This window comes from Furipterus horrens, unplaced genomic scaffold (assembly GCF_987537825.1).
Source record: "Furipterus horrens unplaced genomic scaffold, mFurHor1.1.pri manual_scaffold_4, whole genome shotgun sequence".
Classification (NCBI taxonomy): Eukaryota; Metazoa; Chordata; class Mammalia; order Chiroptera; family Furipteridae; genus Furipterus; species Furipterus horrens.
In genome coordinates, this window is record NW_028327174.1 from 11389339 (window position 1) to 11416209 (window position 26871).

A 26871-nucleotide genomic window follows, 5' to 3' on the forward strand; every position below is an offset into this window, starting at 1 on the left:
CAAGAACCAGACAGAACAAGGCCAATTGGTTGGTAGCCTTATTTTTTTTTAACTTTTTTACTTGATCTTTATAAACCTAACAGTATTGTTGGCATGTTTTAGATTATGGTCAGTGTTATAGTAGAATGCTTATAGTTGATCTGTTTGGAATATAATAAAGACTTAATTCTTGCTCACCTGGCCTTTCAGCTGTGCTATAGCAAGTATGCTATAAAGCAGTGCTCCTCAACCAGAGGTGCTTGTCTCCCCCAGGGGACAGGTGGAAATATTTGGAAACATTTTTTGGTTGTCACAGTTGGGGAAGTGCTACTGGCATCTCCAAGTTGCTACTAAGCATCCTACAATTCACAGCATAACTCCCACAACACAGAATTGACTCCCCCATGATGTCAGTAGTTCCACTGTTGAGGAACCCTATTATAAAGTATTGATCAAATTTAGTAACAATGAATATACAAAAATTTTTTTATATTGGAAGTTTCTAAACCCTAGTATGTTCCAAATGTATTTGATACAGAATTGTAGGATAGCCTAAACACTTACCAGTGCTTGAGAGAGAAGTGGAGTTCCTGACTTCTAATCTCCTTTTAACTTAAATTGTATGAAAATAATCTGGGAGCTTGTGTGATAAGCATAACAAGATTTGGTCTGTGACACCCTTATCCTTTATCTATTAAGAAAAATAACTGTTAGCTTTCCACACTCTACATGAATGACAGTGAAGTGGTCAAGTGAGCACAGAATTTAGTGGCCCTGGGCTAGAGGCTGAGGGCTCAAGATCTTAGTCTCTTAGTCTCTTAGTCTCTGAAACTTTTGTACGTGCCTCTGGCAGGTGACACACCATTTCATAATCTGTTCATGTATCTGTCCTTCCTCATTATTTGGCTTTTATTTATATCCACCATGTCTGGCATATAGAAGTTTTTCAATGAACATATATTGAATGAATTAAGTCAAACTTAGCATTTAAGTGAAGACTATTGAAAATAATTGTGTGCTTTTTTCTGCCACATGTTGAATGAGTGAAGTTATCTTTCCTACAGCCTTGTTCTCTGTCATGTGCTATAATGTTCTTTGCGATAAATATGCGACCCGGCAGTTATATGCCTACCACAATCAAGATAATTTCCACCATCCTCAGGTTCCCTAGTGCCTCATTGCAGGCAATCTCACCCCTCTCGGTCTTCTCCAATTCCTGACAATCGCTTAGATCTTTTTATTACTATAATTTTCCCTTTTCTACAATTTCATATACATGACACACATAATATGTAGTCTTTTGTATGTGGTTTCTTTCACTTAGTTTAACGCCTTTGAGATTCATCTGTGTATCAACAGCTTGTTCCTTTTTATTGCTGAATAGTATTCCAATATGTAGACATACTCTAAGTTGTTTATTCATTCACCACTTGATGGGTTTGTTTCCAGTTTGCGTCTATTGCAAATGAAGATTTTATGAACATTTGTCAGTATATATATATTTTTATTTTCTCTTGGATAAATATCTAGAAGTAATTACTGAATTGCACGATATAAGAAATTGTTATTTTTAGCCCTGGCTGCTGTGGCTCAGTGGATTGAGCGTCAGCCTGCGAGCAAAGTGTCGCTGGTTTGATTCCCAGTCAGGGCACATGACTAGGTTGCATGTCAGGTCCCCAGTTGGGGGCGCAAGTGAGAGGCAACCACACAGTGATGTCTCTCTCCCTCTCTTTCTCCTTTACCTCTCTCTAATAAAATAAAATAAACAAATAAATAAATAATTAAAAAAAAAAAGAAATTGTTATTTTTAAGAACTGCTGTAATATTTTTGTGTTCCCACCAGCAAAGGAGTTCCATTTGCTTCATATCTGCACCAACACTTGTCATAGTTGGTATTTTTAATTTTGGTCATTCTAATAGGTATGTTTTGATTTACATTTCCCTAATAACTAACAATGTTCCTCATCTTTTTGTGTGCTTAATTGCTATCCACATCTCTTATCTGGTGAAGTAACTGTTCAAATGTTTGGCCCATTTTAAAAATTGGGTTGTTTGCCTTCTTATTTTTGAGTTTAAAGGGTTCTTTACATGTTCCTGATAAAAGTCCTTTGCCAGATATTTGTTTTGTAAATATTGTCTCCTTGTCGCTGGCTTGACTTTTCATTTTGTTGACTGTCTTTTCAAGACCAAAATTTTAATTTTAGTGAAGTTCAATTCTTTAATTTTTTAGTGGTTCTCTATTTGTGTGTATAAGTATTATAGTTTTAGTTCTTAGATTTATCTGACCTGATTTTTATATACACCTCTGATGTTAATAAAATTGTTCAAAAAGAGACTTTCAGCCAAGATGGAGGCGTAGACACACACTGCATCTCCCTCCACCACTAAGAAGGAATAGAACTACCTCAAAACTAGAAACAACCAGAAGTTCCAGAAAATCAAACTGCATGAAGTCCAGCAAACAAAGAGATAAAGAAGGAATACTCATCCAGACAGGTAGGAGGGGTGGATCCAGGGCGGAGAGGACGTGGTGTGGTGGCAGCAGCAGCGGCAGCAGCAGGCTGGCAGAAAGCACAGTCACACGTTTTAAATTTAGGAGGGGCACCTGGGGAGTGTTCTCAGCTCCTCACCGGATTAGCAGCTCAGGGTCCCAGCGCCGGGGAAAATCAAGCCTCATTGCTTCTGACTGTGCAAACCAGAGGGGTTTGGGGTGGAGGCAGACACTACCAGTCTCTCAGCAGTCTGCTTGTTTAAAGGGCCCCCACAGTCCTAGAATGTCCGCAGACCCACCCACTCTGGGAATGACGGCCAGGGCAGCAGCTAGAGGGGTGCCAGTCCGGTGCGGAAGTGGGAGAGGTGCCTGGAAAAGGGTCGAGTGCTGGGCAAGGGGCATTGTTCCCTCTTGGACCCCTCCCCCACATACAGCGCCACAATGTGGTGAAATAGGTTGCTCTGTACTGACGAATACTTAAGGCTCCGCCCCTTACAATGTAATAGGAGCAACGGGCTCTACCTGGGATGTGGAGGCAAACAAACACAGGAGCCTGTCAAGATGAGGAGACAGAGAAGTATGGCCCAAAAGGGGGAATGGATCAAGGTTCCAGTGGGAGAATTAAGCGATGAGGAGATAGCCAACCTAACAGACGCAGAATTCAAAACACTGGTGATACAGATGCTCACAGGCTTGACAGATATGCTTGAGTATGGCAAACGCATAAGGGAAGAAGTGAAGGCTATGCTAAGTGAAACAAAGGAAAATCCACACGAAGCCAATGGTGAAGGGAAGGAAACTGGGGTTCAAATCAATGGTTTGGAACATAAGGAAGAAAAGAAACAGTCAACCAGTGCAGAATGAGGAAGCAAGAATTGAAAAAAATGAGGAAAACTTCCCAAATTTTGTGAAGGAGATGGACATACAGGTCCGGGAAGCACAGAGGATCCCAGGCGAGCTGGATCCAGAGGGGACCACACCAGGACGCATCATGACTGAGACGCCAAAGGTGAAAGATAAAGAGAGAGTCCTGGGGGCAGAAAGAGAGAGGCGGAGAGTTGCCTACAGGGGGGTACCTGTAGGACTAACAGCTGATTTCTCTGAGGACACTTTGCAGGCAGGAAGGGACTGGCAAGCAGTATTCAATGTGATGAAAGGCAACCTGCAAACAGGACTACTCTATCTAGCAAGGCTGTCATTTGGAATGGAAGGGCAGATGAAGTGCTTCCCAGACAAGGTGAAGCTAAAGGAGTTCATCATCACCAAGCCATTATTATATGAAATGTCAAAGGGACTTACTTAAGAAAAAGAAGATCAAAACTATGAACACAAAAATGACAACAAACTCACAACTATCAACAACTGAATCTAAAAAATAAAAACAAAATCCAACTAAGCAAACCAGAATAGGAACAGAATCATAGGTATGGGGATCATTTGGAGGGTTACCAGCTGGGAGGGGGAAGGGGGAGAAATGGGGAAATGGTGCAGGGATTAAGAAGCATAATCGATTGGTATAAAACAGACAGGGGGAAGTTAAGAATAATATAGGAAAAGGTGAAGCCAAAGAATTTATATGCACGACCCATGGACATGAACTAAGGGGGGTGGGATTGCTGGAGGGAAGGGGGGTACTGGGCAGAGGGGAGCAAAGGGGAAAATAATTGGAAATACTGTAACAACATAATAAAATATACTTAAAAAATGTTCAAAAAGAGTAGTTATGGAAAGCCAGAGTTAAATCATTCAGCCTTTTATGAGACACATACATTATTCCCTTGGCTCTAGACTTGAAGTGTCATTTTAGTCTCTCACTTACTTATGATATGGCGGCTTTCTTGATTTAGATTTCTATTTGCTGTCAACAAGAAAGCAAAAGCAATGTCACCTGCCAACGATCAGTGATTAAGTTCCCTCATTTGGAATGTGCTTTCTCTTTATGAGAAGTAAAGGGAGAGAAACAATATGTAAGTTGACACCACTCCCGGCCCTAGTCCAAAAACGTTGCATGTGCCTCTGCCCTTTTAGAAGAGATAGCATTTTCAGAACTCACCAGTCCCCACCTGAATGCAAGCTGTTGAAGTGTGTGTCTTATTTTGTATGCCGGTGCTGAGATGTGATTCAGTAAATGTTTTCTGAATGAAAGGAGAAATTCCTCAGTCGCTTCTGTTCAGCTCCTGTATGGACGCTACCACGTTAGCGTGTTGTGGTTTCAAAGTCCAGTCCTTCTGAACTTGGGACCATTTCCTTTAAAGCCGTCTCACGTCTCCAGGGCTTAGCACAGTGCCTGACATGCGACAGGGAACGAAGGACAAAGAGAGAAAGGGAAGGAAATTTGTATAAAATCCCAACACCACCTTTTGTGACTTGAAGTAGGGAAACCGGACAATCCTCGGGGGTGACATACGGTGAAAAACATTGGGGATATAATCCCAATACCACGTGGCATATGTGTGCTAAGTCCCTTATTTCGAATCCTTTGCGCTTGCGTGGCCCCACGTTTCCCCGGCAGGCTATTGCCCGGAGTCCTTAGGGGGCTCGGCTGAAGCTGCTCCCTTCGTACACTTCAGCCCTGGTTGCCTAGCAATGGGTCGGTAGCTCGGCGCTCGACTCGAACAGGCCCGACTGGGACGCCGCCAGCCCCGTTCCGGCACGCGTCCCCGCGGTGCGCACGCGCGGAAAGGACTCCTCTCGGGGAGGGGCGCACGCGTGAGGGGCGGAGTGGCGGGCGCCCATAGTGGCCGAGGATCCGGAAACGCGCGTCGGAGGGTGCGGCCCTGAGGAGACTGCGGACTGGGCAGGGCGCGAAACGTTAGGCGTGCAGCGCCCGAGGTGCGGGGGTCGGGCGGGCGGGGAGGGTCCCAGGCATGTCTGCCTGGATGAGGAACAAAGCGGCGGGGCGGGCGCACGTGCCCCCGGGTGCGGCGGGCGGGTGGGCTGCGCGCGGAGCCGGCCGGGGTGGGGGTCTACGAAGGCCTGCCGGGCTCGTTGCCCGCCCTTGGGAGGCGGTGTCCCACGCTTTCCGGCGGCGAGGGGACCGACACTGCATTCTTCCCGTGTTTTCGTGACTGCCCGTGTCCTTCTTCCCTCCACAGGTTGGGCAGCACCCCTCCCGAAGCTTCTGGAGGAAACGCCCCGGGTGTCCCCCGGCATGTCCCAGCTCACGACGGGGTGCCCGGCCGCCGGCTCTCGGGAGAAGTTGGGCGGCCCCGGGAGGCCCCGGGGACGAGAGGCCGCGTTTGTGCAGCGGTTATAAAGCAAGATGTGCTAGCACGTGACCCTGGACCGTAACCCCAGATGCCGGTGGCCCGGCACTCGCGTGTTCTCCTCTGACGCTTGGGCCCGAGCAGATGCATCACAGGTAAGCCCCGAACCGGGCTCCGCGTCCGCCTGCCACAGGAGAGTTGAGTGCCTTTGTTTTGGGTGCCATTGGGAAGGTTACAGGTGCGATTTGCCAATGGATTTGTGTGCCAAAGCGAACGGGAATTCCAGAAACTGCTGTGGGGTTGAGTATACTTTTATGCAGCCACATGTGAATAGCTGTTCAGAATAGTCATACATGGACGGTTGGCTCTTCGACAGCCTAATCCTCGGCCTGTGACTTCTTTGAGCGTTTCATCATACCTTTCGGTGGCAGAGTGTATTTTCCGCTCATCACGGTGCATCACCTTGAACGTTGCTGGTTACCCTCCGGCTGGGAGGGTAATGTGCAGAAATGAAGTTCTTAGTTCCAAAAACTTGCTGCTGATGTGTAAAGTTAGGTGCTTTTTGGTACCACGTCTGTACAGTACAGAAATAGTTACGTTTGGCTCGTCTTTTAGCACCCTTCCCTGGGCCGCGTGCGGAGCGCACAGACGATCAAAGGAATTCATGGACGCGACTGAAACTGTCTATTGGATTCTGCAAAGTGACTGCCTTTCGTTTCGCTGCTTAGATGACATTCTAAGTCAGGTTATAAGATCAGCAGCTGGCAGGTGGCTCCTCCGTAGGTCAGTTAGAAACGCGGTGGCGGGAGGAAATGCGAAGGAACTGATTGTCTACGGAATGAGCCGGGAAGAAGAGAGTGCCTGGTGCCTTTTCCCAAGGTTGCTTCCTAGAATCCCAGAGGAGGATGGTAGTTACAATAGAATTGCACTTCCGGATGAGGGTCTGATGAGGCTCCCGTTGTAAAGGGCAGTGATCTCTGTGGACAAAAAGGGGCCACGGGCTGGGCCGGACAAGCTCGGGGGGGGGGGGGGGGCTGCTGGGGGCCTTGCAAACTCGGAGACCTCAAGGAACCCCGTGGGTGGCCTGAGGTTAAAAACTTTCTAGCTAAAAGCGGGTCCAGGGGGCAGTCGCGTCCTAGGCTGGAGTCTTCCCTGCCTGTTGTTTCTCTGCGTCTGTGATACCAAGCCTTTGGGACGTCAGATTTCTTTTTTTCCGGCCCGCAGAGCACAGGTACGGCACCGCAGGGAGACCGTGAATCCCCCCATTGTTATTGCTGATTGTGTTCATTGTTCACTGGTAACTACCCTGTACCACCTGCGTGAGAGAAGTATGTGTCTATCATTTTCTTTTTTGTCCAATCCCAGAGGTGTTTCCCTGCTTCGTTTTCTCCCGCCTCCCTCATCTATCACCCAAGGAACCTACTCGGTCTCCTCTTTTGATTGTAATGTTTAAAATAAGGCGCCAAACTGCCATTTTCCAGACAGAGCACTTTCTCAACCGGTTCAGGTTTTGCTTCCTGGCAATTGTCAGTTTTGGCTCAAACAAGCTCATGAAACATTCTTACCGGTGTGGACATTTCTCAGGTTGACATCTGCTCTCTCTGTGGGCTACCAGTTACCTTTGGTTTATGGCTGCTGAAGTCATCACATTTTAGTGACTCACAAGAGCAGAAATCTGCTGAGCCTCCCGCATTCAACTCTGGTTTGAACTGGTTTGAGAAGGCCTAGGAGTTAACCTAGAAACACCATTCTGATTTTTATCTCAAGATTAGTGCACAGATTAATGTTCAGGAATTTTCAGAGTGGGATTCCAAGCTACAGACTTCTAATGCACTTTAAAAAATTAGTGTAACCACTTTGTTGTAGGTCATTACTGCTGCGGTGATTGTAGAGTTTTAAACTAAAAACTGTAGCTATAAAAGGTTACAGGAGAAGTCTTGTTTTAAACCAGCCCATGCCCAGAAACTTTCAAAATTAAGGTAGCTCTGGTTTTTCTTAGTCTATGGGACATTTCTGCATTTTTATGGCACAGTTACTATTATGCAGGTGTTGTCCTCCATCAGGTGTACCGCTCCATCCACTGTCTGCGTCAGGGTGCCGGCTCTGCACAAGGTGCTGTGCTCTCTTGGCCTTGTGCACTTGATTACTGCCTGGGAGCTGTTTTATGAGATACCTGGCCAGGGGTGGAAGGTTGAAGCCTGCGGGTACAGAATAAAACGGGAACAGGTCTGTGCAGGACTTGAAGCATCCTCCACTCTGTAAATACACAGATCCTGATGTACTGGAACTGTGCAAAAGGTGAAATGGTCCTTTTATTTTAACTGTCTATTTCAAATTTTTAAAAACATTTTATTTATTTATTTTTAGAGCGAGGGGAAGGGAGAGAGAAAGAGAGGGAGAGGAACATTGGTATGTGGCTGCCTCTGGCACGCCCCCCAACCAGGGACCCGGCCCACAACCAGGGCACGTGCGCTGACTGGGAATCAAACTGGCCCCCCTTTTGGTTTGCCAGCTGGTGCTCAGTCCACTGAGCCACACCAGACAGGGCTCTTTTTCAATTTTAGTTAAGAGTTTGGTTTTATTAAATTAGGCAGGCCTGGATTAAATCCCAACTCTCTTTGAGACTCAGTTTCCTTATCTACTTTATTTTAAAGAAGTGAGAGATAGGAAATAATTTTTTAAAAAGTATGTAGCAAATCTTACATAACAAACCTTGATACGGGGAGGGTATTATTAATATTATTAATTAAAATGTTGATACAGAATTGTAATAAAATACTGATTCATGAGAAAATAGGGTGCTTTTTCACACTATTGATAATCTAATTCACTTTAACTCCTGGTAAAAAGAACTAGCCAATATTCTTTGTGTAGGTTAAAACAAACTGCCTATTAACGTCCTGGTTTAAAGTAATAAGCCAATTGAAGAAAGCAGATCTTCTGAAAGAAAAAACTTGGATTATTAAAAAAAAACCCAGCAAACCAACTTCATTGCCAATGTGCTCTAAGGATGGCAAACTTGCTTTAGCTAGTGTGCCTAGGGTTTGGAACAAGGCACACCTGACTGAAATACGGCACAGTCCTGTTGCTGCTGTGTGACATTGAGTTAGTTACTGTCTCTGAAGCCCAGTTTCCTTATCAACCAATAGAAAAAATGTGACTCTAGCTGTCTCAGAGCTGTGAGCATAAAAATGACATAACAGCGGGTCGAGTCCCATTTCCCCACCCCTGCAGTTGCAGGTTCTTCAGTACCTTAAACCGAGTCCCCGAGGTAGGTGTCTCCATAACTAGTTCTGTGTGCTCTTTCTCAGGATGAATGAAATGAACCTGAGCCCAGTGGGGATGGAGCAGCTGACTTCGTCCTCCGTGAGCAACGCCTTGCCAGTCTCAGGGAGTCACCTGGGGTTGGCTGCCTCACCCACTCACAATGCCATCCCTGCCCCAGGTGAGCGAATTTCAACACTCACTGCACGACCGATTCTGAATAGAGCCCGGTTGGGGTCAGAGCCTTTGTATGAGTAGAAGCGAGAAGCCCTGCGGGTCTGAACAGCGGTTCTCCGGCAATTCCTTGTGTGATTGCACAGTGGGAGAAAACGTTTTCGTAGAGTGTGGGACTTCTGGTGGGGGTGGGGGAGCAGTTTTTCTGGCAGGCTTCTTCAGTTGGTGGCCTTTTGTCTGGAGCTGCAATTGACTTGGCATTTTATCTGAGATTACCTACTTGTCTGCTGCACACTCCTGGCCCTCTTTCCCTGGGTTAATCGAGAAGAAGCAAAGTTACTCTAATAAATGTTCTTCTAGAACATGAGACCTTGAACTTTGTTGTCTACATCTGAAACTGGCAACTGCAGATACGCCAGCCCTAGAACTGTCGGCAAAGAGGAGCCGCCAGAGACAGAGCTCCTGCGTGGAACTCCCCACGAACCTCAGTACTTGGAGAGAATAATAGCATAGGAGAAGCTCATTTTCCCCTATCACTATACTTTTAAAAGCTTTATCTGCCTAGATTAATTTTCTTTTTTCTATTGAAACAAGTAAGCCTGAACCCAGGCATGTGCCCTGGCTGGGAATTGAACTGACGACCTGTCGGTTCACAGGCTGGCTCTCAATCCACTGAGCCACACCAACCAGGGCTAGTTTGGTATTTTAAAGCTAACTTGAGAGCTAACTTTACAACCTGTTTGTGGCTGTACCTGTCTAGGACGTAAAGGGCTACTCGGTGAGATTTTGGCCCACATATGACAGCCTTTCTGAGGGTTTAGCCAGTGATGGTAGAGAGGATTTTTAAGTACTTTTTAAAAATTTTTATTTTTCAATTACAGTTTATATTCAGTATTCTGTTTGGCTTTCAGGTGTACAGTATAGTGGTCAGACAATGTACTTATTTCCTTTTAATTGAGAAAAACATTTTCTTGTAGGCCTGCCAGTGGCAATTCCTAACCTGGGTCCCTCCCTGAGCTCTCTGCCCTCTGCTTTGTCTCTGATGCTTCCAATGGGTATTGGCGACCGAGGGGTGATGTGCGGGCTGCCCGAAAGAAACTACACCCTGCCTCCACCGCCGTACCCCCACCTGGAGAGCAGTTACTTCAGAACCATCCTGCCTGGTAAGTATGATAGTCCTTCGGGAAGTCGGACACAAAATAGGGCTGACTCTGACCTCGGCGCATGAAGACCCGGATAACACTGTTTTGTTTGTCACGATGAGATTCAGATATCTAGGTGTGAAAAAACTGTTTACATGTCTGTACTTTTCCTCTTAGAATGGACAGATAACACATTGTTAATCCAGTATTCTGACGATGCTTAATTTCCTCGTGGCACATCAGTGGTTTTTCTCCTCTCCTCCAGCATCTCTTTGGGTCAGTTTTTACAATTCTGCAGTTGTAATTTCTGCCAGCCACATGCCCTGCGACAGTGCCGTTGTTTAGTATAAAGTTTATTGAATTTTTATTCTCTTATAAAAGTATTATATACGCATTTCAGATAATTTAGTAAGTAGGGGAACCACTGATAGTTCCCTAATCCATATTTTTGGTGTATTTCCTCCCTGTCTTTTATTTTGGTGTATAGATTTTACTGTTTTTTGTTATTAAGACTATACTTATTATATAATTGTGTGTCTTTTTTTCACTTAATATTTTTCTCTATTTTTACAGTTATTTTCCCCAATTGCTACATGGTTTTCATAATACCTTTTTTAATGATGCATTACATTCTACTGAATGGCTATTTCATGGTTTATTACATCAGCCTTTATTTTTGGACAGTTTGGTTTTTCTATTTTTTATTACCATTATCTCAGTGTATAATATTTACAAAATGTATTTTGGAAATATTACCACAACTGGAATTTCTTGTGCAAGAGGGTATGAATCTTTTTGAGGTTCTTGATGTGTATCATTTCCAAAGAGGCTTTAGTAAACTACACTCCTACTGGCAATGCAGCAAGTACTGTTTCACTATATTCTTGCAAGCACAGGTGTTCAGAAATTTTTTCTGTTTTAATAAAGCAGGTACAATTGTGACTTACTTTGAATAGAGCCTAGTGTGTTATGATAGTTTAATAAGTTAAATTATATTTAAAATTTATTTTTCACATGGAAGATCTGCTTTTAAATCATTTTACCTTTCAACTTTAATAGAGCAAATTTCAGCATCTTAGGACTCAGGAGTTCCAAGCATGTATATATTAAAGGCAGCATTTAAAGGATTAATTTCCAGTGACTTCAAAGGAACATAGTTAATTTTTTATGATTTCTGAGTCTCACAGGAAAAACTGAATTATGGTATATGCAGGTTGCTATTTATAAAGTATATATATATTGATTAAACTAAAGAAGTAACTGGGAGATTAATTTAGTTATATTTGTAGCTTCTAGCATTTGGAATTCTTTAGTTTAACAATGTACTAAACAGCCTGCTATCTCATCTTTTCTTTTTCTCAGGCATTTTATCTTATTTAGCTGACAGACCCCCTCCTCAGTACATCCATCCCAACTCTATAAATGTTGATGGTAATACAGCATTATCTATCGCCAATAACCCTTCAGCGCTAGATCCCTATCAGTCCAATGGAAATGTTGGATTGGAACAAGGCATTGTTTCGATAGACTCTCGCTCTGTGAACACACATGGTGCGCAAAGTCTTCATCCCAGTGATGGCCATGAGGTGGCCTTGGACACAGCAATCACCATGGAGAACGTCTCTAGGGTTACCAGCCCCATCTCTACAGACGGAATGGCTGAAGAGCTTGCAATGGACGGCGTTGCTGGCGAGCATCCTCAAATCCCAAACGGCTCCAGGAGCCATGAACCTCTGTCTGTGGATTCTGTGAGCAACAACCTTGCAGCGGACACTGTAGGACATGGTGGTGTGATACCCATTCATGGGAATGGCCTGGAGCTCCCTGTGGTCATGGAAACAGACCACATTGCAAGTCGGGTCAACGGGATGTCCGACAGTGCCCTCAGTGACTCCATCCACACCGTGGCCATGAGCAGCAACTCTGTAAGCGTGGCACTCTCTACCTCACACAACCTCGCCTCCCTAGAATCCGTTTCCCTCCATGAAGTTGGCCTAAGCCTAGAACCTGTGGCCGTCTCCTCCATCACCCAGGAGGTTGCTATGGGGACAGGTCATGTAGATGTATCTTCGGACAGTCTTTCTTTTGTACCACCTTCACTGCAAATGGAAGACTCCAATTCAAACAAGGAAAATATGGCCACCTTGTTTACAATTTGTGAGTGTGCTTAGCCTTTTTCTGTTGGAAATAATTGGTGGAAAGGGCCGTCATCCCTAATAGGCTTAGTCACAAAGTCAGGTGTTAAAGGAGTATAGGAAGTAAGTAGGCTTTGCAATTTTTCTTTGCCTTTGTAGTCTCCTTGATGCTAATGTGGTGCCTTTTCCTGACGTAAGCCAAGTGATGATGTAGACATTTCAGTGGTTTTTCAACATCCTCCTGAAGTAAGGAAGCAGTCATTTCTGTAATTTACAGATGAGCTTAGCCCAATAATGTGTAAGGTATTTCTGAAGGTTTCACTAATAGAGAGTTAATTGTAGGAATAAACTGTAGTAAGGTATGCTGTGTGATACGCTTTTATCTTTCAAAATGTATTAGATTATGAGTACTGTTCTATTCCCATGGAGAAACGTAGGTAGATACAAATGCAATTTTGTTTTTGTTCCAAATGCATATAAATTACCATATTGGGGCATGTAAAAATCATTTTTATGGGGCAACAAAAACAAAAAGCAGTATAAAAGCAGTTTATTGGTGTCACTGCATGCTTCATTGTACAGAAAACCTGTTGGCTATATGTTATGTACCAGCCTCTGTGCTAGATGCTGGGGAGGAGATGGTCCACAGGAGACAGCACAAGCCTTTAAGGAGCCTGCAGTCTGATGGGACGAGTAGGCAAGTGAACAGGCTATTGCAGTGCCGTGCGATGAGGGCAGAGATGGGATCAAGTGCAGGGTGCTAAAGGGGCCTGGGGAGGGGCAGGGGAGCTTACCGGGGGAGGTCACGTACATGTTAGCACAGACATGAAGTACAAGAAAGATGCTGGAAGTTGAGAATCAGGGGTTGGCCTCACTTAGGTGCCTAGAACTAAAAGAATCGGGAATGGTTCAGAATTCCTGGAGGTGGGGTGTCTGATGAAAGAAATAGGAGCCAGGACACGAAGGGTTATGAGGAGTGAGGGATGGGGTGTGGGTTCTGCAGAGATATGAGGGTAACTGGATGGTTAGAAGCAGGTCGGTGAGGGGGTGATGCTGTAACTGAAATGAGAGGTGACCTTCCGACCTGGCGTGGAGGCAATACGGATGAGGACAAACGGAGGATGTTTACAAGAACTCAGTAGAGCTCATTGAGTGGATGGAGCTGGGGGAGGGAAGGGTTAAGGAGAAAACCCGCTTTCGGCATGGGAATCTGGGTGTATAGTGTACCATGCCTTAGGGTATTGATTGGTGGGGCAGGAAGAGATTTCATTTTTGCTGAGGAGTGATGGTGAGTCAGTTTTAGACACGCTGATTTTCATGTCCATAAGATACCCAGGAGAGATGTCTAATGAGAAGTTGAATCTGGAGCTCAGAGATCTGTCTGCCTGGAAATATTTAGGGACCTTCATCATTAAGGTGTTGCTCATGACCATAGAGGTGGGGTGAAATCATCGGGTAGGAGTAGAGAGTGACGGGAGGGCTGGGGATGCTAAGACCCAGCAGCAGGGGAAGGGCACCAGTGGGGACTGAGTGGGAAAGTCAGGAAAGTAGCCTGAAGCTTCTGGTGTTGCAGAGGCCAAGCAATGGGGAGTCCTTTGTATTAACCTTTTCAATCTCAAATTGATAACTTTAAATATTTTAACCTGGGAATGTAATGTAGGCTCTAATTTAGCAAAAGATAAGAGATGGCCTAAATTAGCCTATTGGTCCTTTTTAAGGTGGGCAAGCAGAACCTCTTGCTTCTAAATGTGTTTTTATAAACTGAGATATAATTTACCATACATATTTTCAAGTGTACAATTTAGTGGTTTTTAGTATTATTGACAAGGTCGTGTGACCATTACTGTTACCTAATCCCAAAACATTTTTATCACCCCGTAAGGAAACCCCATTAGCAATCACATGTTACCCGCGCCACCCCTATACTCAGGTAATCACTAATCTACTTTCTGTCCCCATGGATTTGCCTGTTAACATTTCGTATAAATGGAATCATGCCGTATGTGGCTTTCTGCTGTGTCTGGCGTCTTTTCCTGAGCCTAACGTTGTCATGGCTCATCTATTTTGTGGCATGTATCAGTACTTCATTCCTTTTTATAGGTGAGTTATACTCCTTGTATGCATATACCACATTTTACTTATCCATTTATCATTTACAGACATTTGGGTGTTTCTCCTTTTTGGCTGTTAGGAATAATGCTGCAATAAACTTTCATGTGCAGGGTGGAGCAAAAGTAACTTTATAGTTTTTATGGAGAATAATACAATAATTCATAAATAATAATGCAAGAATAAATCTGTTTTCTGTTCTTACAACTGTAAACCTTTTGCCCCAACCTATACAAGTTTCTGTAGGGACATGTTTTAAATTATCTTGGATACACAGGGTGGGGCAAAAGTAGGCTCACAGTTCATACGGACAGTAATGCGGTAATAAATAAAACAAGAATAAACTCCCTGTTTCATGTACTTACAACTTTAAACCTACTTTTTGCCCCTCCTATATATATAAAAGGAAAATTTCTCTATGTTTAACTTTTGGGGGAGTTGCCAGACTTTTTCAAAGCGGCTGCACCAATTTATATTTCCAGCCTCAGTGTGTGAGGAGGGCTCCAGTTTCTCCACATCTTTGCCAGTACTTGTTTCATTTATAACCATCCTGTGGGTCTAAAGTGGCATCTCATTGTGGCTTTGATTTGCATTCTCCTAATGACTGATGATGTGAATGCCTTTACATGATTAATTGGCCATTTCTATGTCTGGAAAAATCTCTTAATTATTTTTGCTGTATGAAACCCATATCCCCTTTGTTTGGAGGTGGTTCTTTTCTTGTTAATCAGTTCTTATCAAGGATAGGGGCTCTTTAATCTGATACTTAAATTTTTAATCAAGCAGTAATTGAAGTGACATTTTATTACTGTTTTGGCTAAATATGAAAACTTAATGATACCTTATTCCATTTAGTAGACATTTCTAATGGATTGTTTAGGAAGAAAAGACAATTGGATGGCTGTGGGTCTGAGGTTTACAGCTTCCCCTTGATTTGCGAACAAATTTGAAAAGTTCGAACTCAGCCCTTGGCTGATAGGATCACGGACACTGCTCCGTAACAGAGAAAGAAAAGAAGGAGTAGCGCAGGAGGCTTGTGGAGAAGGACGCTCAGGAGCCCGTACAAGTGAAGCCGCAGGTGTAGGCAGCAGTATGAACAGGAGGCACCCTCTTTGACGGTGCAAAAAGAATGATCATATGAACAGTTAGAAATTAAGAATTTTAAACATATGCGTCTGCAAGAATATATTCTACCTGTTGTCCCAAAGAGCAGGCTGTAAGTATTTTTTTGGCTTCAGAATCTGCCATCAAAATCTGGTTGACCGGTTAGCTTATAGCGACGTGAAAAAGAACAGAAGTGCACTGTCCTGACTCCATGGTCCTGCAGTGTCATCTCTGGTTTCGTGTGACTAGATAAGTTCAGCTAAGTTTCCTCTTATGGTTTGGTAAAATTGGAATTCAGTTTTGGGCTTCGGAACATTACATTACTTATGTACCTATGTAAGGAATAGTGTGCAGTCGGCCCGCCACGTCCACAGGTCCTCCACCTGCAGGTTCACCCGGCCGCAGACTGAAAGTATTGTTTAAAAAACTCCAGAAAGTTAATTCCTAAACAATACAGTATAACAAGTATTTCCATAGCATTTCCATTGTACTAGGTGTTATAAGTAATCTAGAGGTAATTTAAAATGTATGGGAGGATGTGTCCAGGGACAGCTTAACTTGATTCTTGAAGCAATGTCGTGTTATTTTTGATGTCTTTCTGTTATGCACCGAATAAGATCAAAGGGGGAAAACATCTCATCTTGCTAAAGAGAGAGATAACAGCGGATATGTATTGTAGTGTAAGAGAGTAGTTTTTTGATGAGAGTATTTCTACCAGAACCTTGCTTCTTACTGGTTATAGTTTAGTAATAAGTGTTTAACTGGGAAAGCAGGTGGTGATTTAGCCTGCTTGAAGTAAGTCCGTTTGTGTTTCTCAAATTTTCCGTCTGTAGGGTGCACACTCTGTGACCGAGCCTATCCCTCAGACTGCCCCGATCACGGGCCGGTGACCTTTGTTCCTGACACTCCCATAGAGAGCAGAGCAAGGCTTTCTCTCCCGAAGCAGCTTGTTCTCCGCCAGTCAATTGTGGGAGCAGAAGTTGGTAAGAACCATGGAACCATAAAACCCCGTCAAGTCTCTTCTTTCTTTGTAAGGGAGAGTTGGAAAAGTGGTTGATTCAAAAGTCAATTTATGGCTTAAGAGTTATTCTTTTAGGGAATATTTGTCTTGTCCAGTTGTGATAGGAATAAATCAAGTTGAAAACTTTATTAGAAATGTTCCCCGTTCTTAGAGTCAGAATTGAATAGAGAAGAGAATCCTGGTCTGAGTCTTTGAAGACTTCGCTTTTATTCTTGGCTGTATCCTCCATTAACAATTATCATGGCAAAACACTCCTTGAAACTTCTTCCTTTTATAGAAACATGGAAGCCTCACCACTGATAACCATGTATCACAAAAGATATTTTTAGATAAAATATTTGTAAATTGTCTAATACTTCCTAGGAAAAAGGAATAAGGAATGTAGCCTGCCCGAGTATGCTTGCCCACATTTGACTTCTTAATTTGGTTTTTGAAGTGCTGTGCCATTTCTTTGAAAATGAGTCAAAGTTCATTATACTTGTCAGCTATAGCTTGGGCATGATGTCAGTTGAAAGCACTGAACAGCTTAGATAATATACAGCAGTGCTTTAAGCACAAACAATTTTAGAAGTTTCATTTCTTTTGTAGTAATTGCTTCGTATTTTTATAATATAATAATGTTTTCTAGTCTTTTAATGTAATAACTCCAAAATAACATATTTGGGGGGGACATGGTTTGGCTCCTTGTGCATAAAACTAGGTTCAGGAATTTCTGATACCACTTTTTACTCCGCATATTTCTTCTGAGCTCCATTTAATCTGTTGATTACATTTTCCATAGAAACAGGATATGCCCATAAGATTTAGCTGCCTCTCAGTAGTTCTGGAATATCAAGTTCTTAGGCTCACTGAAAATACAGTTCTTTGCATGAGTTAAGCTACTCTGTCTTCTGTATGCTCTGAGATGTTTAAATCACTGATTGTGTAGTTGGCATCTTTCTGCTGACAGGTGTATGGACGGGAGAAACCATTCCCGTGCGGACTTGCTTTGGGCCTCTCATTGGCCAGCAAAGTCACTCCATGGAAGTAGCGGAATGGACAGACAAGGCAGTTAGCCATATCTGGAAGGTTAGTGTTTACGAAACTTCTGTGTGACTTTTGGATGTTTTCATTTTAATGCGGTAGTTAAAAGAGGCGTAGAAGTCAAAATTAGCCACAGCACATAACAGTGCCCCGTGAGTCGTTTATTTAATGTTACATCCTTTCTGTTCTTGGTATTCAAGTTATATATGTTACATAGCAAAACGCCGGTTATTGAATATGGAGCAGAAACTGTCTCATTCTCCACTGTGTCAGATAATCAAATGAGTCTACTTTTTAATTACCTGTGACAGCTGAGGCTGTGGGCTTTGTTTCTATGATGAAAGTCTTATTTCACAATCAGCTGAAACGGTCCTTAAATATTTAGCATGGGAAACAATTCTAGAATTAGAACCTAAGATTGTTTCTCTGGTTTTCTAAGGGGAGGGCTAGAAACACAAGGTTTTGATATAACAGTCCTGTACCATGATTATATTGAGTTTTAGTAGTTGGGAGTGATGCTTTAAAATTGAAGTGAGCGGAAAGTGAGTCTTGTGATAATTGGAAAGTAAGATGCCACTGGCATTGGGGACTTTAATTCCGATATCCAAAGGGGAACCTAGAAGAATGCTAGCTTCACTGGAAAAATAATGGAAAAAGAGGATCCTCTGACCTTAAAGTTCATTCAGTGCCATGTAGTAGGTCATGAAAACAAGTTGTATGTTTTTTTTCCAGTCAAGCAAAAATGTGAATAATCCAGAATACTGTCTCTATACTCTGAACATTAATTGTAGGTCTCTGATGGTCTCATTCGATTGCTGGAAATAGGGGGGCTGGTGAAATGACAAGTGTCTGGCCCCTACTGCCAAGTAAATGAGATCGCTAGCCTTAGTTTAGCAGCGTGTGTGTCACTTCTCAGCTCATTCGATGTGTTCATTTGCCTTCTGTGGGCAGATATACCACAACGGTGTCCTCGAGTTCTGCATCGTTACCACTGACGAAAATGAATGTAACTGGATGATGTTTGTGCGCAAAGCCAGGTAAGAGTAGTCCTGGATGAAAGAAATTGTTATGATTCATATGTTTTTTTAGTAGGAAGCTGTTTTGCACATACTCTAAGGTCTAAGGCTTTTCACCTTCTTCACTCCAGTACTTGTTGACTAATGATAATTATAAATGAAAACAAAAGAAACTCTCCCTTTTTCCAATGACAGTTTTTTAAGCTACCAATACAATAAGGAACGACACTGTCACCATCGAGTTTCCCAGGGGTTGCCTTCTCGATATATTGACCAGCAGTTGCAGTTAGTATTCAGCTATCTATCTCTGGGTCTCTGTCATACTATTTAAAATTTTTTAAATTTATTTTTTATGTTTATTGCATTTATTAGGGTGACATTGATTAATAAAATTATAGGTTTCAGGTGTACAGTTCCATCATACATTATCTATATATTGTATCGTGTGTTCATCCTTTCAAGTCAAGTCTCCTTCCGTCAGCATTTATCTCCCCTGTACCAGCTTCTGCCTCCCCCGCCCTCTTGTCATACTGGTGTTTTTTAAAGACTTGATTTATTTACTTTTATTGCTTTCAGTAGCAGATTCTAGTGTTTCTAACTGTAAAGGGCAATAAACTGATGTCCTGAAGTAAGAACTCTGTTCCTATACAGATCCCTCATGATAAGTAGGATATGGAATTAGAAAAACAGCACAGCAATTATATCTAAGTTTTCATAGAGGAGTTTGCTACTGGGATATGATGTGTTTAATATATATTTCAAAATTAATACGCATGATATATTTAATGTGATAACTTAGGAACCGGGAAGAGCAGAATTTGGTGGCTTATCCCCATGATGGAAAAATTTATTTCTGCACCTCACAAGATATCCCTCCTGAAAGTGAACTGCTTTTTTATTACAGCCGGGATTATGCTCAGCAGATTGGTAAGTTAATGTAAGACTTGTTGGTTATGGATCCAGCATAGTAAAAACACCTAGGACCAAAAGCAATGACTTAAATAGCAACTGAACCAAATCACATAACCTTTGTATATATAAAAGCAGGATATTACCCCTCTTTTAAAAGTGTTAAAATCTGAGGTTCTTCACAAGCTGAATGTTAATGACCAAACAGTATTTATATGAAATGAACTTTGGGTGTTAGGACTTTGATTTGGGGAATTTGAAGTTCCTTAGGCTACTTTTTGAGCCAGTACCATTGCAATTTAAATTCATAAAGAATGGCAAAGCTCCCTGAATGGATTTCACCTTCATGGGCTTTCTCTTTGCACTGTGTCATGATACATGATGACAGGTGATGTTTAAGAGTTTGTGAGTGCTACAGAATCTTTTTTTTTTTTTTTTTTGCCTAGGAAATATGCCTTATAGTCCAGTATTTACTAAGTGTATCCTATGTACCCGGCACCGTTTGAGAGGCTGGGACTAGAACATTGAACAAGACATTTTATTTTTATAATTTTTATAGGTAGTGGGCAAGATGGAAATCTTGGTAGAAGGGAAAAATTGTAAGCAACAATTATTAATATTAAGAGTAAGCTTTAAAATTTAAGTACAGGTGATATTGCGTAATTTTTTTTTAAGGTGTTCCTGAACACCCAGATGTGCACCTCTGTAACTGTGGCAAGGAGTGCAATTCCTACACAGAATTCAAAGCCCACCTGACCAGCCACATCCATAACCATCTTCCGAGCCAGGGCCCCAGCAGCAGCCACGGGCCCGGCCACAGCAAAGAAAGGAAGTGGAAGTGCTCGATGTGCCCCCAGGCTTTTATCTCTCCTTCCAAACTTCATGTCCACTTCATGGGTCACATGGGTATGAAGCCCCACAAGTGTGATTTCTGTAGCAAGGCTTTTAGTGATCCCAGCAACCTGCGGACTCACCTCAAGATACATACAGGTAAGTGTACTGGACCATCACAATGGGATTTTCCAGCCATTAGAAATTGCAGCAGTAAAGCCTTAGCAGTGAGACACTCTTGCAGGCAGAGCTGAGGTAAGGTGTCAGAACAAACCCACTGGCCGTCAGCAGGGCATCTTTGGGTGGTAGATCTGGGTGGGGTAACTGCGCTTCCTCAGAGCGGTGTGTTACTTCCAGGTATTAAGAATCTCCACCTGCAAGGTGTGAGTCACTGGGAAAATGCAGTTAATAATCAGGAAGTTGATCCGTTTGAACTTAAAGTGAAGGGACTTCTGTGGGAATACCCTGAGCCTCCCTTTAGAGCTCACGCCTGGTCACCAGCCGGAGCCAGTTTTTCTCCCTTGAACATTGCTCAATAAACACTGTCAAAATTATAGTTTCCATTTTCTAAATTGCTTGCAAACCAATCCCCCTTTTTTTTAAGCATTTATTTTTTTTATACTTACTACAAAGTAACTGATGAAGTTCTAGTTTTCTTGGCTGGGTTAATGGTTCTCCAAATCTTTGAAAGTAAACTTCTTCCTTATCCTTTTGCATTAAGGCTGAGTAGTCGTAACAGAGACTATACGGCCTACAAAGCTTAAAATACTGACTAGTCTTTGAGAAAAGGTTTGCAGACCCCTGACTTAGAGTAATCTTATTTCTGCATTCTTAGAAGAATTTTGTAGTTCACCCCTGGTTTATGAAGTCATGTTATATGTTTAAAGAAGAGAAAACTATAAATTTAGGCTGTAAAAATACGTTTATAAGACTGGCCCCTAGGATTATGTGATTTCTTTTCAGAGTTTCTATCACGTCTGCTATAAACATTAAAAATATATATATGTGTGTAAGCAGTCCCAGAAGGTGGCTAGGTTTATTCGCTTCACTAGTGTTAGTTGCAGAATATAAAGTCAGTGGCCCTGAGAGGTTCTAGGTAGGTGGCCCTAAAAAGTCAAGTTCCAGCTTCCAGTCAGTTCAGTTTCATTCCTGCCTCTGCCATGTACTCACATGTGTGCCTCTTGTCATGCAAGTGCTAGTGGTGGTTTTACTCAGTGTGATAATTTGGGTTAACGTGCAGGTCAGAAGAACTACAGGTGTACTTTGTGTGACAAGTCTTTCACCCAGAAGGCTCACCTGGAGTCGCACATGGTTATCCACACGGGTGAGAAGAATCTCAAGTGTGATTACTGTGACAAGCTGTTCATGCGGAGGCAGGACCTCAAGCAGCATGTGCTCATCCATACACAGTAAGTTCCCCCACAGCCAAAGTGCTGCTCAGGCGCTGAGCTCGAGGCCCGGCACCGGTCCTCAGTCTCCCGCCTGGGTGCCCTGGTAGATGCCCCCCATGTCCCACCTAGCCAACCCGAGGTCAGAAAACTGAGGTTTTGGTTTTATCCTGGAAGGCTCTACTTGTTTGCTTTATTTTTCTTATTTTATTTACTTAATTTAACAAATATTTTAAGTAGCTTCCTGGTGACCAGCATTATGCTAAGTGGTGAAATACAGAGATGAAAGTCAAAGTCCTTGTCTTTAAGGAGCTCAAAGTCCGGTAAGAGAAGCACGCCGGTGAAATAACCGTAGGGTGCTGCAGTTGCGTTCTGCGGGACCAGAGGAGAGGGTCACCTGACTCCGCCTGGGGCTGTCCTGGGAAGGGTTTCTGATAGTCTGCGCCAAGTGTTAAAGAAGACAAATTAGAATTATTTCGGGAGGCGGAGAAGGGTAAGGGATGGGAACAGCATTCTAGACCGAGGGAATGGCATATTTGGAAACATGGGTGCAAAGGAGACCGGAATGCAAGCGGTGCTGTGTGGTCAGAGCACAGTGTGCGTGTGACGGAGTCGTGAGGGGAGGGCAGCAGCTGGCCATGAAGAGCCTTTTATCCAGCTCAGTGTTATTCTGGAGATAATGGGGATCCACTGAAGAGTTTTTCCTCCCCAGGTACTGGGCACTGCTGTGTGCTTAGGTGTGGGTGTGTGCATGGTGTGTTTAATTATGATAAAAACAAATTCACTATCATTTTCAGATAGACAGTTGAGTGATGTTAAGTATATTCATATTGTTATTGAAGAATTTTAAGGAAAAGGATGTCATACCGAGATGTCTATTTTGTAAAGATTGCCCTGGCAGCCTGACAGGTTGATTGAAGGAGGAGGTGTCTAAATTTCGGGAGGAATTTATTGCATGAGACCCAGTGTAATTAAATGTCTAGCCCGCATTAGTCACAGCAGTGTAGGGAAGAGGTTTTGTGGTCCTGAGACTTTAGCAAGTGCCAGAAGAGGGGGAAAATACTAACTTTTATGTTATAGAGGTACTCCTGAGAAATCTATCTTTAATGAAAACTTGATATTCTTATTGTCGAGTTTAGATAAATACTTGGCTTTGATGTCAGCTCTTTTGTCTGATTCTTAATCACATTGCAACATGAAAGACTAAAACTTCCAAAGAGCCTAGATCTACATCCCTAACTCAAAATGACCTAATAAAACATTCTTATTAAATAGTTTCATTATTAGTGTAAAGTTTTAGGAATTAGACACACTCTCAAGAACTGTGTAGAATCGTATAGTACTAGAGCTGAAGAAGATCTCTGGGATCAGTTAGTCATGCTGCTTATCTTGGTCAGCTCGAGCTGCCAGGACAAAATACCATAGACTGGCTGGCGTAAACGGCCAATGTGTGTTCTCGCACTCCTGGAGGCTGGAAGTCCGCGGTCAGTCAGGGTGTCGGCATGGTTGGCGTCTGATGAGGGCCCTCTTCCTGGCTTGCAGATGGTCGCCTTTTGCCGTGTCCCCACGTAGAGGAGAGAGTGAGCTCGCACCATCATTCATCCCAGTGGCTCAAGCTTAACTCCCTGGCGTCATCCTTATTTCAGCTCTGCATTCAATACACCTGGGCGACCAGCAGCCTGCTTTGTACAGACCACTTCGTCTCGCAGCGGACCTTCCCGCCTCAGCTCTTCTCTCTCCTCATCCCTCCCCCAACACAGCTACACAGATGCACGCACACACAACCTGTCTTCTGTCCATAGTGGCCAGAGTGCTCCCCTCAAAACAGAACTCGGATTGTGCCCATCTCTACTGATAAGTCTCCTCTGGGCTCCCGTCATTCCCTTTTATCTGTTTCACATGTTGGGTTAGGAGTCTGTACCGTAGCCTCGGCGCCCCTTCCCGATGCAACAGAGGTACTTGGCCACCTCTCCCAATCCATCTTTTATTCCTTTTTGCCTCGTGTTCTGCTTTAGCCACATTGGCCCTCTCCTTGCTGCTACTTCAGCTTACTGAGCACACTCCAGTCTTGGCCTATGTGTTATACGCCACTGCCCAGAGACTTCTCTCCCTAGATATCTTACTGTCTTCACTCCCCCTCTTCATTCAGGTTCCTGTCCAAGGATCGTCTCAGAATGGCCTTCCTTGACTATCTTATCTAAAACAGGGTTCCATCACTCTTACCTGGCTTGTTTTTTTTTTTAATAGTACTTACTACTATCTGATAGCATGCTATATATTTTTTAATTTGTTTATGGTGTAACTTCTCCACTAGTGTGTAAGCTCCGTGAAGGTAGGGACTCAGTTTTCTACATCCTGTAGCTCCACAGAATCCTCTAGTGCTGCCTCCTGCTGGGAGAAGGGGGTAGAAATGCTAGCAGTAGCCAGGCTTCAGAACTTCCCAGCACACCTTGCCGCTCCTTCGAGGATTTTGACCCCCTTTTATCTGTTTCACATACTGGGATTTCATTAAGACAGGGTTTCTGGTCTGTGTGATCTCTAAGGTTCTTTCAGCTCTCAGATGTCTAAGTCAACTTTGTCAGAGCTCTACCCGTCTAGAATCAGACCTTTTACATGAGGTGCATCATACAGATAAGTCACAGAACATCTTACTCAAACTTGGCGCTACTGGCATTTTGAATTAATACTTTTTGTTGTAGGAATTACCACTAACACCACAGTGAGACAATTACAGAATGGCCAGGTGGCAAACAGTTTCAGCTTTGAGTCCTCCACTTGTTGGTGAGAATGTAGGCAATAGGAACTCTCCAACGCTGTTGATGGGCTTGTGTGTTGATACAATGAAATTGTAAAACAGTTTAACCTTATCTAGTAGAGTTGAAGATATGCGTATGTTTTGATCCAACTATACTGCTCCTGACTACATATATGCCCTAGAGAAATTCATACATATGCAGACCAACATGCAAGTATAGAAATGTTGATAGCAATCTTGCCTGTGACAATAAAAACTGGAAACCACCAACATATTCATTAACAAAAGCTAAGTTGTGTATTTGTACGTAGTGTACACAACAGAAAGGAACAAACTACTGATACCTGCAGCAACTTAAATGAATTTCACAAATACCATACTGAGTGCAAGAAGCAAAATACAAAAAGATACAGTACGGTCCCATTTACATAGAATTTCAAAATAGGCAAACTCAATCCATGCTGTTGAAACTATACAGACGTTCTGTGACTTATCTGTATGCTGTACCTCATGTAAAAAGGTCTGATTCTAGATGGCCGGAGCTCTAATAGATTGTAAAAGATAAGTGTGTGCCTCAGTTGTCATTTGTAGCCCCAAATCAAATGTTTTTTTCTTGTGTTTTTCTTAGAGAACGCCAGATCAAGTGTCCCAAGTGTGATAAGCTGTTTTTGAGAACAAATCATTTAAAGAAACATCTCAATTCACACGAAGGAAAACGGGACTATGTGTGTGAGAAATGTACAAAGGCCTATTTAACCAAATACCATCTCACCCGTCACCTGAAAACCTGCAAAGGGCCCACCTCTAGTTCATCAGCACAAGAGGAGGAAGAGGAGGACGACTCAGAGGAGGAAGAACTGGCAGACTCCATGGGGACAGAAGACTGTCGGATGAACAGTGCTGTGTATTCAGCAGATGACTCTCTCGCGGCACACAAATAAAAGATGCCCCCTGTTTTAGGATGGAAAACGTGAAGGGAAAAACACACATAACCAGTTAGGCACTACAATGGTTTTTATATAAAATGGTTTCTGATCTCCTTCCAGCCAACAGTCAAAACAGACTGAGTGGGAATGGATAAAGCACTTACGGGGAATATCCTAATGAAAACACTTTAAAACAGGTTGGGAAAACAGCATGTGTCCTATTTTTGAGTGATGTGCAGGGAGGAAAGTGTCAACTTTTGAGGTCTGTTCTTTATTTACATGATAATCCATGTGTCACATTTATGCCTGAATCAGAGCTGCTCTCTGCCCAAACAAAAAAGATTCTATTTTAAATTATTCCGTTATCCCCTTTTCTTCTGAGTCCTAGGACTTAGGAATGCTCTAAACTTGGTTCCAGTTGCTGATTGTGGTTCTAGTGTTTTATTTCATGTGGACTGTTGTGACTTATATTCATCCCAGAACAGACTGGAATATAGTGGTGTAAGCTGCTTTGCAGCTAACAAGTTTAAAGAGCCACCTGCCTTAATCTCTACTTGGGAATGTAGGGTGGGTCTTGCTTCCCAAAGCTTCAGCAGGTGCCTGGCAGGCAGATAAGAAAAGGAGCGGCCAGGCAGTAGGCCCTGATGGAGAGAAGAAAAGGAGAGATGCCTGGGCCACTGTCCAAGAAACTAGCTTTGACAGAAGCCAGGGTGAGGCACCTGGTTGTTCCTTAGTCTCCAGGAAAGCTTCCAGCCCCTAGACAAAGGGGACCTGGAGGGGTAGAGCCAAATAATGCCTGCTGGATTATCTCCTTGACAACAAGCACACGTGGACTTGGCTGGCAAAGCGGTCCCTCGGCCCATGGAAGGAAGGAAGAAGGGAATGGTCCTTTTTATCTGGCTTAACCTCTGAAAAGATCAAGACAACATTAAAATGTTGCTACCTCCAAATGACAAATGACTCCAAACACATTCGTGTATTTGCAAGGTTAGGCCTACCCAGTTGTCTGGTGAAGGACCTACCAGTTAAGTGTGGATACCAAAGGCTTTGGAAGATGGAAGGCTTATTAAGGTCATGACATGGGTGATTTCAGGGTCCCAGCTTAGTTCTTCCGTCCATCTGGTCTTTCACCTGGTTTCACACGCATACCCTCCTTTCAGCAAGAAGCAGACATCCTTAAGTTGACAGTTGATAGAACATGCTTTCCTGCACTGAGGCACACCCTTGGGGCTGGAGTAGCAAGGACTCTGGTGGGAAGGTTTTGCTGCTAATGTATTTATAGAATGAATGTATTTCATTCAAAACTGTATTCCTCTAGGAAGGATTAAAATAAAAACTTTTTAAAAATAAAGGATTCCTCTTGTACTATCATTTTGAGGAAGAAGGAGAGGAATAAGT

At 43.1% G+C, this 26871-nt stretch overlaps 1 protein-coding gene and 1 long non-coding RNA gene across 2 annotated transcripts; one reads left to right on the top strand and one right to left on the bottom strand.

The window, feature by feature from the left end:
• Positions 1–1289: 1289 nt before the first annotated feature.
• On the bottom strand, positions 1290–4554 carry LOC150011115 (uncharacterized). The gene is made up of 2 exons (XR_016510639.1): positions 4524–4554; positions 1290–1435 (listed from the first exon to the last, which is right to left on the bottom strand). It is a non-coding gene; the product is annotated as an uncharacterized LOC150011115 (long non-coding RNA).
• Positions 4555–5172: 618 nt separating this feature from the next.
• Positions 5173–26824, top strand: PRDM4 (PR/SET domain 4). The gene is made up of 12 exons (XM_090272557.1): positions 5173–5302; positions 5566–5831; positions 8988–9121; positions 10092–10277; positions 11619–12413; positions 16438–16587; positions 17575–17693; positions 18600–18685; positions 19464–19591; positions 20249–20563; positions 21645–21813; positions 25176–26824. The coding sequence occupies exons 2-12, from the start codon at positions 5821–5823 to the stop codon at positions 25486–25488; spliced, it is 2406 nt and encodes an 801-aa protein (XP_090128683.1). The 5' UTR covers positions 5173–5302; positions 5566–5820; the 3' UTR covers positions 25489–26824.
• The last annotated feature ends 47 nt before the right edge of the window (positions 26825–26871 follow it).

What these genes read in the sequence shown, in the direction of transcription:
- PRDM4 (XM_090272557.1), top strand. An exon ending in CTTCAGAACCATCCTGCCTG is followed by an intron (nt 10,278 to 11,618) that starts GTAAGTATGATA and finishes TCTTTTTCTCAG; the next exon opens with GCATTTTATCTTATTTAGCT. An exon ending in CATGTGCTCATCCATACACA is followed by an intron (nt 21,814 to 25,175) that starts GTAAGTTCCCCC and finishes TGTTTTTCTTAG; the next exon opens with AGAACGCCAGATCAAGTGTC.